This window comes from Podarcis vaucheri (assembly GCF_965113315.1).
Source record: "Podarcis vaucheri genome assembly, chromosome: 16".
Lineage (NCBI taxonomy): Eukaryota > Metazoa > Chordata > Lepidosauria > Squamata > Lacertidae > Podarcis > Podarcis vaucheri.
Genome location: NC_138754.1, coordinates 9,210,193 through 9,224,960, shown reverse-complemented (window position 1 = coordinate 9,224,960; position 14,768 = coordinate 9,210,193). Strand labels below are relative to the sequence as shown.

The following is a 14,768-nucleotide window of genomic DNA, read 5'->3' as shown; positions in this document are numbered from 1 at the left end:
CAGTAAAGGTAAAGGCAAAGGGACCCCTGACCATAAGGTCCAGTCGTGACCGACTCTGGGGTTGCGGCGCTCATCTTGCTTTACTGGCTGAGGGAGCCGGCGCACAGCTTCTGGGTCATGTGGCCAGCATGACTAAGCCGCTTCTGGCAAACAAGAGCAGTGCACGGAAACGCCGTTAACCTTCCCACCGGAGTGGTACCTATTTATCTACTTGCACTTTGAGGTGCTTTCGAACTGCTAGGTTGGCAGGAGCAGGGACCGAGCAACGGGAGCTCACCCCATTGCGGGGATTTGAACCACCAACCTTCTGATCGGCAAGCCCTCGGCTCTGTGGTTTAACCCACAGCACCACCCGCGTCCCTCCAGTAGTTTCCAGCAACTGGTATTCAGAAGCATTCCTGCCTTCGACTGCAGGTGACGAAGGGAGAGTCTCTCCAGTCTCCTCCCCACCCACCCCCCATCAGTGCTCAGCTGGCTTGGCCCCAAACCTGCAGCCTCAGAGCACAGCCTGGGGCAGTGACATCACTCTGCTGCTGTTCCAGGTTCCCCTTCCTCTCGGTTCCTATGGCAACTGCTTCATACCTGACACCTCCCTGGTCCAGTGGGCATAGAGCATCTCCTTCTGCAAATAGTTTCTGGGAAGGCTACCAGATCAGATGAATGATTTGCTTTGGTGAGGAAGTCGTCGTTGGCGGGGGCTACCATTGACCCATTGCTCTCTGGCCTCAGATGGATGGGGGAAGGACTTGGACAAATGCCCAAAACACCCCCAGCACCCCTTGTAATGTTTTATTATGTTTTTATGTATGTTGGAGGCTGCCCAGAGTGGCTGGGGCAACCCAGTCAGATGGGCAATGTACAAATTATTATTATTATTATTATTATTATTATTATTATTATTATTATTATAGTGGTACCTCAGGTTAAGTATTTAATTCGTTCCAGAGGTTCGTTCTTAACCTGAAACTGTTCTTAACCTGAAGCACCACTTTAGCTAATGGGGCCTCCTGCTGCCGCTGTGCTGCCAGAGCACGATTTCTGTTCTCATCCTGAAGCAAAGTTCTTAACCCGAGGTACTATTTCTGGGTTAGCGGAGTCTGTAACCTGAAGCGTATGTAACCTGAGGTACCACTGTATTATTATTATTATTATTATTATTATTATTATTCCACCAGCAAAGCAGCAGACCTCCAAGAAATATAAGTCTGTTTTCCCTGACTTCTCTCTCTCGGTCTCTCCCTCCCTTACATCCATATCTCACTGCACATGAATTTTTCATGCGCCTTCAGCACAGGGATCCAGCCGAGCAGAAGGGAAATATTGATTCTGGAGCTCGCCGGTGTCTCAGTTGGAGAACACAGCTGCCCTGCGCTCGGAGGTGGGGAACAGGTCAGTAAAGGACAGGGTATTCTGACTCAGGGCTTGGCAAAGGAGAGGCGGCAGGGAGATGGGGAAGAAGCAAGGAAGAGCTGTGTCTCCCCCAGGAAACATCTAAGGGATGGGAAATTGCCACAGCCTTTTTCTAAAAAAAAAAAACACCAAACAAACAGTGCATCATGTTTCAGGAGGTGATGATTCGAGATATGGTGGGGAAAGCTTTGTAAGAAGTGCCCTGACTTATCAGAACGAAGCGTCGAGTTATACAGCGGTTCCTTGGTTTACAGACGCTTCAGGTTACAGACTCCGCTAACCCAGAAATAGTACCTCGGGTTAAGAACTTTGCTTCAGGATGAGAACAGAAATTGTGTGGCAGCAGCGGGAGGCCCCATTAGCTAAAGTGGTACCTCAGGTTAAGAACAGTTTCAGGTTAAGAACGGACCTCCAGAATGAATTAAGTTATTAACCCAAGGTACCACTGTAATGTGTTCAGGCAGAAGTGTCCAAATCGAACCCTTAAAGGCAACCACTGAGTTTGTTCCCCAGCTACTGGAATTCGAAGGTAGACTGTGCCTGAACAAGGAAGTTCTACATAGCCCAAGGTAAGGTTACCAGACGTCCCTGTTTCCCAGGGACAGTGCCCGGATTTACAAATCAGTCCCCTGACAAAATCCATCTATTCAATAGGAAGTTGAAAAGTGTCCCTGGATTCACTGAAAAAAATCTGGTAACCTTAGCCCAAGACCACACATTGAAAGCAATTGCGATATCACATTAAATGCTCATGGTTCCTCCACTTGCAAAGAATCCTGGGAACTGTAGTTTAAGGGTGCTGAGAGCTGTTAGGAAACTCCTGTGACCCTCACATGGTTACAATTCTCAGAGCTCCCTGGGGAACAGGATTCAGGATTAGATAATAATAATAATCTTATTATTGATACCCTGCCCATCTGATGGGTGATCAGCTTGGTCCAGCAGGGGCTCTTTTTATGTCAAAGACTGGCAGATTGGTTTTCACCCAGAGATCATTGCCACTGTATGTATATGTGGTAAAAAATAAATTAGAAAGCAAGTCCCATCAGGCGTCTTGGGACTAAAGGATGCTGTCATGGAAGCTTTAGCTGAGATTCCTGGATTGCAGGGGGTTGGACCAGATGACCGCTCTCTGGAGCACCTACCCTCCTTTAAAAGGCATTGGGGAAAACTTTGATTCGGGGGGTGGGCTCTTTCAGAAAACTGTGAGCAGAGGAGGCTAGAGGATCTGCAAGGGAATAGGTGAGGGATAACGGGGGAAGTGGGAGTGGGGTTGGCAAATGGGGGGGGGTTGGAGGAGTGAGCAGGAATGGCAGCGCTAGTATCCTACACACACAGAGAGAGCAAGCTAGTAACTTTTTGTGGTGCGACTCATGCAACACGTTGGCGATTAATATACACAGAACAGTAATTATACTTACTTTATCAACCTTCTGAGAAATATACAAAACATTAAACAAAGCAAATCAGTCTCTTAAGCTTAAGCCAAGAAACAATATTCTCTATAAGACTGAATATCAATATACGTATCAAGACTTTGAGATTAGACCACTGAAGAAGCCCGGAAAATTATCTTGGGAGTGTGCTACCTGCAAGCCCCAGTTAAAGGGCTCCATCGGGGGCAAACAGCAGCCTCTTGATTACTTGGACTGGCAGGGCGAAGCAGGTGCAAAACACCGGCACCCTGTCGTACACAACTTCATTAACATCTATCTACAACTCCACTAGCATCTCTTGGTATTGTGAATAACACCGGACTTACATTTTGTTGGTATCTTCATGAACTTATCTAAAAGACTGAGTTAAGCATTTGAAAACTCTATTGAAACCAGACAATATAAGTTCATCTTAGGCTGGGTAGTTTGCAAGTCTCTGTGGCTTTGTTTAATGTTTTTCTCAGAAGGTTGATAAAGTATGTATAATTATTGTTCTGTGTATATTAATCGCCTATGTGTTGCATGCATGAGTCGCACTACTTCTATGCACAGTTTGCATTTTTCTAGCACAGTAACTTTTTGTGGGCTTATATCAGGCCCTCCAAGTGTCCCTGTTTTCCAGGGACGTCCCTGATTTGGAGAAGCCATCCCGGTTTCTGATTTGATCCCGGAATGTCCCACTTTCCCTTAGGACGTCCCTATTTTCATCAGAGACATGTTGGTGGGTGTGGAGTGACCCCCGAGCCAAGGAGATAAGTAACTACAAAACCATTAGAAGACATCCGAAGGCAGTCCTGTATAAATGCTTTTTATGCTTTTGTATATGTTGAAAGCCGCCCAGAGTGGCTGTGGCAGCACAGTCAAATGGGTGGGGAATTATTAGTATTCTTTTGGAATAGAACGTCCTTATTTTCTTCTTCTTCATAATAATAATAATAATAATAATAATAATAATAATAATAATAATAATAATTTATTTATACACCACCAATCTGACTGGATTTCCCCAGCCACTCTGGGCAGCTCCCAACAGAATATTAAAAACACTATGAAACCAGCCAACGATATCCTGAAAGATAAAAATAAGATATTCCTCTATGTGACAGCAGCGGCTAGATTACTAGTGGCAAAAAAAACGGAAAACAGGAAAAATATTTCAGAATGGAGAATGGTGAATTTATGGAGATGGCAAAGTTAACGGCATCAATTAGGGGCTGCCCCAAGCAAAAGTTAAAGAGAGAATGGGAGTGTGTAGCGATATATATGAAAAAATATGGATATGGAAATTAAGTTTAACATAAACGTAAAGGGAAAGACGCACAAGGCTACAAGATCATATTATAAAGGATATGACTATTAAGTATAAATAACTGCTAAGACAACAAGAAACAATAATACAAATGCCAATAAGATCTCACATGGGTGAGGGGAAGTCGGGTGGGGGGAGGGGTGGTATTTGGAAAATTATTGAGAATGTGAGATAAAAGTAAAATTATAGTGTTTGTAATTTGAATTATTTTGAATGATTGTGGTTGTAAGTTTTTTTCCTAGTTTTTACTCCTTTTTCTGTCACAAAAACTTTAAATAATAATAATAATAAAAACATCGAACATAAAAAACTTCCCTAAACAGGACTGCCTTCAGATGTCTTCTAAAAGTCAGACAGTTGTTTATTTCCTTGACATCTGATGGGCGGGTGCCACTACCGAGAAGGCCCTCCACTTGGTTCCCTGTAACCTCACTTCTCGCAGTGAGGGAACCACCAGAAGGCCCTTGGCGCTGGACCTCAGTGTCTGGGCTGAACAATGGGGGTGGAGATGCTCCTTCAGAAAAATTTGGGCGGGTATGTTATTTACAAGACTGACTTAAGGCCACCAAAGCCCACCACCCTGCCCTCAAGCCCCTTCCCTTCCAGACACTCACACTCTGGTCGTCGTCTTCGCTCTTCATATGATCCGCGATGAAGCGTACTCCGTCGACAGCCTCCTCCAGGCCGCAGCAACAGGGGCCTGGCGGTGGCACCGTTTGACCCGGCCTGTCCCGGTAACCGTTGACTCCCGGCTCCGACGTTTCCGTAAAGGGCCTTCCCCCGCCATCACCGCCGCTCCCCGCCCCGAACTTCTTGACCGTGGACGGGTTGACGTAGCAAGTGCAGGACCTGGCTCCTTCGCGGAGGAAGAAGCTCCCGGTCGTCCGCTCCTGGTTCTGCCGCTTCTGGCGCAGCCTCTGGCGGGCGCAGTTCTGCCGGGGCTGCTTCATGAAGAGGAGGGTGGGCAGTTTGTCCAGGAAGACCACCTTGACCCAGGGCGGCATGGTGTGGGTGGTGGGCGAGCGGTGGTGGACGTTCAACACACAGACGCTGGTGACGATGGAGAAGGTCACCAAGACCATGGTGAACATCAGGTACTTGCCCACCAGCGGCACGTCCAGCGAGGTGGGCGGCACGATCTTGGAGATCAGGAGCAGGAAGACGGTGAGGGCCAAGAGGACCGAGATGCAGAGGGTCATCTTCTCGCCGCAGTCGGAAGGTAGGTAGAAGACTAGGATGGCTAAGGAGGTGATGAGGATGCAAGGGATGATGAGGTTGATGGTGTAGAAGAGCGGCTTGCGGCGGATGATGAAGTCGTAGGTGATGTCCACGTAGGTGGAGTCGTTGGGGTTCTCGTTGCGCCGTCCCGGCAGGGCAATGATGTCCCACTCCCCGCTGGGGGTGAAGTCGTCCAAGCTGGCCACCTCGCTCTTCAACACCAGGTCGATCTCCGTCCGGTCGTAAGTCCACGAGCGGAACTTCATGGTGCAGTTCTGCTGGTCAAAGGGGAAATGCTTCACCTCGATTTTGCAGGCACTCTTGTAGATGGCCGGAGGGAGCCAGAAAATGCTGCCGTCGTAGGAGACGACGGCGTTGGAGTAGAAGGACACCTCGTACATCCCGTCGGCGCTGGGGGAGGGGAGAAGAAGGGGAAGCAATGCTCATTGTTGGTCTAGAACAGGGGTCAGCAACCTTTTTCAGCCGTGGGCCAGTCCACCGTCCCTCAAACCGTGGGCTGGACTATATTTTTTTGGGGGTGGGAAATGAACAAATTCCTATGCCCCACAAATAACCCAGAGATGCATTTTAAATAAAAGGACACATTCTACTCATGTAAAAACCGGCTGATCCCCGGACCGTCCGTGAGCTGGGTTGAGAAGGCAATTGGGCCAAATCCGGCCCCTGGGCCTAAGGTTGCCTACCCCTGCTCTAGAGGGTGCATGTCAGAGGCTGGTCGGAGGAGGAATGGGGGGAGCCGCTGACCCCTTCTCCTGAAGCTTCCCAAGGGCAGGAGGACAGTATTGAGTTAGAACAGTGGTTTGCAGAAGGGCAGAGTCCAGAGGTGAAAAGCTGGGAAATACTGGATAAGGAACAGCTAGAAGAGGAAACACCAGCAGAGGGTCAGCTGGCAGATTCAGTGTCCTTGGACAGCATTCCAGACCCCCTTTTGCCTAGGACTAGACGGGCTCCAAGAGTGATAAAACAGAGAGCGCAGCGGCAACAAGTTACCCGACGTAGGAGTGACGCAGATTAATGGGGCCAAAGGAGTGGAAAACCTTTACTGGGAGCACCGCCATTTCTAGAGAGATATGCATTCCTTTGCCTCTTGCTGTGTTTATTAAAGAAACTAACTGGTAAGAACGCTCCTTTCATTTGATCTGCTTATTCACGGCAACCAGGGGAGGGATCCGATTCGCCAAAGCCTGGCGGTGCAGGTGCACAGATCAGAGCTCACGCACCGTGTGCACACACGCACAAACGCCTACCCATGCCATCCACACATTCCTCATAACGCAAGCCACCCGGACCTGCCTTTTTATCCGTTTGATTCTATTTATGAATCGTGGCCCATAATATAGTTTGAAGCGCTTTCACAGTAGGAACCTCCACAGCCGAAACAATGAAATGAAGAAAATTGGTCTTTAAAAGCGCTTTCCTGTATAAAAACAATTAAAAACTATTTCCTGTTGGACTGGACGACTCTCATGGTCCTTTCTTACTCTACAGTTCCATGCGGAAACCAGGGCTTTCAGTTGGAACTCAGTTCCAGCACCTCTCAGGTGGGCGCCATTGCCATTCTAACAGAACAAGTGAGGCATTTGTGGCGAGTTCTGGCACCTCTTTTTCTAGAACCAACTGCACTGGCTCCCGGTGGAGTACAGGGTCAGGTTTAAGGTGCTGGTTTTGACCTTTAAAGCCCTCTGCGGCCTATGACACACGTACCTACAGGATTGCCTCTCCTGGTATGCCCCACGGAGGACCTTAAGGTCCACAAATGACAACACCTTGGAGGTCCCAAGCCTCAAGGAGGTTAGATTGGTCTCAACTAAGGCCAGGGCCTTTTCAGCACTGGCCCCGACGTGGTGGAACGCTCTGTCACAAGAGACTAGAGCCCTGCGGGACTTGACATCTTTCTGCAGGGCCTGCAAGATGGAGCTGCTCTGCCTGGCCTTTGGTTTGGACTCAGTCTGACCCTTATGTTTCCCTCACCTTATGGTCTTGCTTTATCAGCTATTTTAAAATGAGGCTGCATTTTAACCTGTATTTTAAATTGGGTTTTTTTTCCTCCCTCTCTTTTCCCCCTATTATGTTTTTATTGTGATTTTATTTTATTGGTGTTAGCCGCCCTGAGCCCACCTCTGGCCGGGGAGGGCGGGGTATAAAATAAAATTATTATTATTATTATTATTATTATTATTATTATTATTATTATCATTTCAGATCCAATAAACGTACAGTTACTCTGTCTCTCACACATACACACTCACTCTCAAACATGCACAGTCTCTCTCTCTCTCTCTCTCTCTCTCTCTCTCTCTCTCACACACACACACACACACACACACACAAGCATGTTCCACTTTCTAACCTGCTTTTAAACCACCTCAATCCCTATCTAGCAGCAGGCAAGTGTAGTGTAGTGGTTAAGAGCGGTAGTCTCGTAATCTGGGGAACCGGGTTCGCTTCCCCGCTCCTCCACTTGCAGCTGCTGGGTGACCTTGGGCCAGTCACACTTCTCTGAAGTCTCTCAGCCCCACTCACCTCACAGAGTGTTTGTTGTGGGGGAGGAAGGGAAAGGACAATGTTAGCCGCTTTGAGACTCCTGAAGGGGAGTGAAAGGCAGGATATCAAATCCCCCCCCAAAAAGCAAGTGTAGGGGACCTCTGGCCCTCCAGATGTTGCTGAACGACACCTCCCATCATCGCTGCCCATTAGCCATGCTTCCTGGGGCTCATGGGAGTTGTAGTCCAGCAACGTTTGGAAGGCCAAAGGTCCCCTACGCCTGGCTTTGAAAGCTCTTCTGATACCGCGGCATGGTGACAAGGAGGAAGGTGGGGCCAGGCGGGCCCCTCCAGATGGTTTTGCAGTCCTAATACAGCCCATGAACTGCAGGTTCACGATTGTCGTCCGAGATCCGCAAGCATTAGACCCAGGGCAAAGAATGCCGAGGTGCACCTACTTGTTGTAGAGCACAACATCCGGAAGCCAGATGTGTTTGGATGGCAGCCGCACCTTCTTCATGTCATCAAACTCCTCTGGGTTCCACGTAAGGCGATAATCCTCCCATTCCTGCAATGGAGAGAGAAAGAGAGCTGGGGGGGTGCTTGACACAGTCGGGATGGCCAAATCCCCAAGCCTGACCTGAAGTCTCCAGTTTTGCCTCACTCCTTCCAGGTGGCAGGGGGAGGTCCTGAATCTCCAGGTGGGTGAGAGTGGCTTATTTTGGGTTTTTTTAGTATTAAAAAGATGCATGTGGCTTGCGAGGTTCTATTAGGATATAGTTCTGTTCCACCTTAAAAGAAACAGGCATGACTGTTGTGTGTCACATGCCTGTTTACTTCCAGCACAGGCTTGCTGGGAACGTCCGTTTGTATATTGCTATTGCTTTGCTCTTTTGTCGGACACGAAGGGAAGCAGACATGTTTTTCCTTTGTTCCTGAACTATGCTGAATAAACGTCTGTAAATAATGCTTACACATGTCTCTGTCCGCCACTTCCGTCGTGAGAAGTCCGAGTCACAGCACCAAAGACATGTGTAAGCATTATTTACAGGCGTTTATTCAGCATAAACGCGGGTGGCGTTTATTCAGGGATGCGGGTGGCGCTGTGGGTTAAACCACAGAGCCTAGGACTTGCTGATCAGAAGGTCACCAGTATGGCAGCCGCATTCTGGATTAGTTGTAGTTTCCAAGTCACTTTCAAAGGCAGCCCCACGTAGAGTGCATTGCAGTAGTCCAAGCGGCAGATAACCAGATCATGTACCCGGTGCTTTTTTCTGGGGGGACGCAGGGGTACGCATACCCCTAAACATTTTGTGAATCTAAGTTTGGTCTCATTGAGGGGCAGTATTTCAATATGAGTAGGGAGATGAGAGTACCCCTAAACATTTTTTAAGAAAAAAAAGCACAGCATGTACCACTCTGGCGAGACAGTCTGCAGGCAGGTAGGGTCTCAACCAGTGTACCAGATGGAGCTGGTAAGAATTCTCGACACCTTTAACAAGCTACTATTCCCAGGATTCCTTGGGGCTGTGCACCTGAGTTATGGGGGACCTCTAACAGTGACTCCCCCAAATACCGCAGTGACTGGGCAGTGATATGAGAAATCAGAGTGGTCCTTGAGATATCTTGAACCCTGGTTGTTATGGGGCTTGTAAATTAATGCAAGACCTTTGAATCAGGCCTGGTAGTGTATGGGCAGCCAGTGTAAGCTTTTGAGCACTGATGATTGATGGATGATGCACTGGTGGTTGTCTCCATCAACAGTCTCCCTGCAGCATTTTGCAACAGCTGGAGCCTCTGGTCTAGATAGTGTCCCACATGGTGCTCATTTCCCCCTTCCTGCTTCCAACTGCAGCAGAAGGTAAGTGATTAAGCAAACCACTATTATTGAAAAGGGGCACATTGGTTCTATTTATGAGTAAATAAATAAAGAGAGGAGTGGTGGCAGGCAACTTACCTGGGTCAGCCACACGTTGGTGGTCATGATCTGCTCCCGCTCGTGCTGTCAACAGAAGCAAAAGAAAAGGCATCAGAATAATAATAATAATAATAATAATAATAATAATAATAATAATATTTATACCCTGCCCATCTGGCTGGGCTTCCCCAGCCACTCTGGGTGGCTTCCAACAAAATACAGTGGTATCTCGGGTTAAGAACTTAATTCGTTCCGGAGGTCCGTTCTTAACCTGAAACTGTTCTTAACCTGAAGCACCACTTTAGCTAATAGGGCCTCCTGCTGCCGCCGCGCCACCACTGCGCGATCTCTGTTCTCATCCTGAAGCAAAGTTCTTAACCCAAGGTACTATTTCTGGGTTAGTGGAGTCTGTAACCTGAAGCGTATATAACCTGAAGAGTACCTGGGGTACCACTGTATTAAAATACTGTAACGCATCAAACATTAAAAGCTTCCCTAAACAGGGCTGCCTTCAGATGTCTTCTAAAAGTCTGGTAGTAGTTGTTGTTCTCTTTGACATCTGGTGGGAGGGCGTTCCACAGGGCGGGCGCCACCGCCGAGAAGGCCCTCTGCCTGGTTCCCTGTAACTTGGCTTCTCGCAGTGAGGGAACCGCCAGAAGGCCCTCAGCGCTGGACCTCAGTGTCCGGGCAGAATGATGGGGGTGGAGACGCTCCTTCATGTTTACAGGACCGAGGCCGTTTAGGGCTTTAAAGGTCAGCACCAACACTTTGAATCGTGCTCGGAAACGTACTGGGAGCCAATGCAGATCTCTCAGAACCGGTGTTATGTGGTCCCGGCAGCCACTCCCAGTCACCAGTCTAGCTGCCGCATTCTGGATTAGCATTGCAGTAGCATTGCTGCCATCAGTCGTGGAGACATTGTGGGCAGTAGCTACGGATAGCTCCTGTCCAATCTTCTTTGAACACAAGCTCAAGCCCGCAGCAGCCAGCCTGGCCAATGGTCAGAGCTGGTGGGAGTTGTAGTACCACAAGCTTTGGGCGGGATGACACCATGTTATAGAGAGTACTTACATTATGATGGTTACTTGGTACGAGCAATGATCTCCTTTCAAGATCAAAATTTGGCCAAATTTATCCATAGATCAAGACATCTCTTCTTAAAGGAAAGGATAGCAATACGAAGATTCTTTGAAAATATTGTACCATTGACCCCCCCCCCACCCTCTTTGATGCCAAGTGTGGTTAGCCAACGGTAGAAGAGGACCAGGAAAAATCCAAAAAGGAGAACCAACTCCAAAAGGTCATAAACAAGAGACCCCAAAATTAAAAAGTAAAAGCACGCCCTTACACGATTTGCAATGCCCTGTGAGCGAGCAAAAGGACAATTTCTCTATAGAAGAAATAAAAAAATTCCTTCCAGTAGCACCTTAAAGACCAACTAAGTTAGTTCTTGGTATGAGCTTTCGTGTGCATGCACACTTCTTCAGATACACTGAAACAGAAGTTGCCAGATCCTTCTATATAGTGAGAAGGTAGGGAGGGGTATTTCTCACTATATATGAGAAATACCCCTATATATATAGAAATACCCATATATATATATATATATATATATATATATATATATATATATATGCTTTCGTAGATTTTCACGGGTATAGGAATGCAGGTTTTGGTGTCTTCGGGTGTCTTCCCGTGTAAGAGTCGGGGTGTCTGTGCGACGTTTCGACGAGGTCTCACTCGTCATCTTCAGGCTGGTGCTTTCGGCTTCTTGTTACTGGAACAGAGCAGAGTCTGGTGTTTGAGTTCCTATAAATACTGTTGAGGGGTGTGGTGTATAGCCTCCAACGTTCTGGGTAGAGAGGAAGTTCCTAGATTAGTGTGCCTTTTCTTCTTTTGTTCCTTAATTACTTGAGGGATATCTTGGGTGATTTCATGAGTGATATTCTGAATATCACTGGGTGGGTCATTAATTACTTGAATATCACTGGGTGGGTCATTAAGTGTAGATTAGTTGCTAAAGCTCTCGTGTCTTGACCTCTTGAGCTTGTGAAGAGTTTTTCTGAGAAGATGGCTGTGCTGCATTTAGAATATCACTCATGAAATCACCCAAGATATCCCTCAAGTAATTAAGGAACAAAAGAAGAAAAGGCACACTAATCTAGGAACTTCCTCTCTACCCAGAACGTTGGAGGCTATACACCACACCCCTCAACAGTATTTATAGGAACTCAAACACCAGATTCTGCTCTGTTCCAGTAACAAGAAGCCGAAAGCACCAGCCTGAAGATGACGAGTGAGACCTCGTCGAAACGTCGCACAGACACCCCGACTCTTACACGGGAAGACACCCGAAGACACCAAAACCTGCATATATATATATATATATATGTATATATATATATATATATATGAGAAATACCCCTATATATGGGGCACACCTTCTCACTATATAGAAGGATCTGGCAACTTCTGTTTCAGTGTATCTGAAGAAGTGTGCATGCACACGAAAGCTCATACCAAGAACTAACTTAGTTGGTCTTTAAGGTGCTACTGGAAGGAATTTTTTTATTTTGACTATGGCAGACCAACACGGCTACCTATCTGTCTATAGAAGAAAACACTCTAAGTCAATTCTGGTCATTCCCATCCTCAGTCCAAGCTAAAATTTTAGAAAGACTAGAAACATTCAGAAACAGACTGGCTGAGAAAGACACATATAATGATACCAAGGTAAGGTAAAGGTAAAGGGACCCCTGACCATTAGGTCCAGTTGTGGCCGACTCTGGGGTTGCAGCGCTCATATCACTTTATTGGCCGAGGCAGCCGGCGTACAATTTCCGTGTCATGTGGCCAGCATGACTAAGCCGGTTCTGGCGAACCAGAGCAGCACATGGAAACGCTGTTTACCTTCCCGCCGGAGTGGTACCTATTTATCTACTTGCACTTTGACTTGCTTTCAAACTGCTAGGTTGGCAGGAGCTGGGACCGAGCAACGGGAGCTCACCCCGTCGTGGGGATTTGAACCGCCAACCTTCTGATCGGCAAGTCCTAGGCTCTGTGGTTTAACTCACAGCGCCACCCGCATCCAATGATACCAAGGAGGATGACCTAAAAAAGGGCCAGATTTTCTCCAAAATGATTCCTACACAGGAATATAACTCAGCAAGGCGAAGCAGAGATTGGGTGGCCATCCGTCAGGGATTCCTTCGCTGTGATGCCCACCTTGCAGGGGGTTAGACTAGATGACTGTTGGGGTTCCCTTCCAACTCTGCAGTTCTATGATTCTAAAAGGGCAGCTCCAGGAAGGAAGCTTTCTCCAGACTTACAGAAGACCTCTGCTTTGAACAGCATTTTGACCCGTTTGGCAGTTCCCAGTTCCCCATCTTTGGTACGTACCACGCTGATGAGCTGGGCCAATGATACCATCAGCTGCACAGTGACCAACTCGGATCCATTGGTGGCCGGGCGGATCAGCTTGTTGTACCGTGACGGATCCAGGAGATGTTCTACCAACCGCTCTTCCGTGTCTGTGCCCAGGGTCCCTGCGTGGAGGTGGAGAAGGAAGCAGGCAGAGTAAAGCAAACACCGTTCAGAACGAACACAGAGCATATGCACAACAAGGCAGACATCCCTACTGTTTGGTACTGAGTTGAATAGGATCCAAAATGCAGCAGTCTGATTGGTCCTAGAACAATAGGGTTCAGAATGCAGCAGTCTGATTGGTCCACAGGAGCCACCCAATCCAGCTCCAGGCGGAAGTGAATCCACAACCTGATTGGCCTACAGGAGAATTCCAGAATTAGCCAATCACGTGGGGCCCATTGTGTAAATAATGTATATAAAGCAGACATTCTGGGACAACTTCCATTCCTCCTCACCACTATGAGCTGAAGAAAGAGCATGAAATCCACTATCGACTCCGAGTATATTTCACCTACTTATCTCTTTTCACCAGTGAGCCATACAGCTTTCTAAATCAGGATGTTCAGTGATTGGTATTCAGACACTTGACTGCCTATTAATACGCAGGTTTTGTTGAGCTACCGTGTCTGTATTAAATATCAGTGAGCCTCCCTCTCGTTCAGTGTCTCCTCTTTTTTTAAAAAAATTGTTTTTAAGATTAAAACTTTACATTCACATATCGAACGTACAACATGGAAATAAGATTCCAAGGAATCTCCTGGACCCCTCCTCCCATTTGTGGGTCCTGTTGTTAATCGTTTCCTCCTGCATCTTTTATGACAATCCACATCTTTTACTTCTCCACTGTGTCCAAAATTCACCCTTAAACTACAAGTGATATTCCAATCCTAGTAACAATTTTAACTGTTTACAATGGTTTTTTTAAGATAGGTTAGATAGATAGTTTATTAATTACGGTTGGAGACCAGCTTATAAAACACACTTGGGGGTACAATCCAAGAAGGAAAACAAACATTTAAAACAACAACAACAACAATTTATTATTTATACCCCGCCCATCTGTCTGGGCCTCCCCAGCCACTCTGGGCGGCTTCCATAGAAACCAAAAATACAGTAAAATATCACACATTAAAAACTTCCCTGAACAGGGCTGCCTTAAGATGTCTTCTGAATGTCAGGTAGTTGTTTATCTCTTTGACATCTGATGGGAGGGTGTTCCACAGGGCGGGCGCCACTACCGAAAAGGCCCTCTGCCTGGTTCCCTGTAGCTTTGCTTCTCGCAATGAGGGAACCACCAGAAGGCCCTCGGCGCTGGACCTCAGCATCCGGGCAGAACGTAAAAGATAGGGTATACATTTCCCCCATTCCTTATTAAAATTTTGGTCTTCCTGTTTTCTTATTCTTCCGGTCATTTTAGCCATTTCCACACAATCCATCAACTTGATGGATCTGCTGTCCTTCTCTGGTAGGGACTTTCTCTTCTAGTTCCATCTCTTCTTCTAGTTCAGTGTTTCCAAAACTTTGGCCTCCAGCTGTTGTTGGACTAC

At 47.2% G+C, this 14,768-nt stretch overlaps 1 protein-coding gene across 1 annotated transcript in view; it reads right to left on the bottom strand.

Annotated features, from left to right (window-relative positions):
• Positions 1 to 14,768, bottom strand: part of CHRNB2 (cholinergic receptor nicotinic beta 2 subunit) — a 33,656-nt gene that overhangs the window by 4,805 nt on the left and 14,083 nt on the right. The window contains exons 2-5 of the mRNA XM_082202303.1: positions 13,195 to 13,340; positions 9,835 to 9,879; positions 8,336 to 8,445; positions 4,770 to 5,784 (exon numbers count right to left, since the gene is read on the bottom strand). Coding sequence (XP_082058429.1) covers positions 4,770 to 5,784; positions 8,336 to 8,445; positions 9,835 to 9,879; positions 13,195 to 13,340 — 1,316 coding nt within the window. The remainder of the gene's footprint in view (positions 1 to 4,769; positions 5,785 to 8,335; positions 8,446 to 9,834; positions 9,880 to 13,194; positions 13,341 to 14,768) is intronic.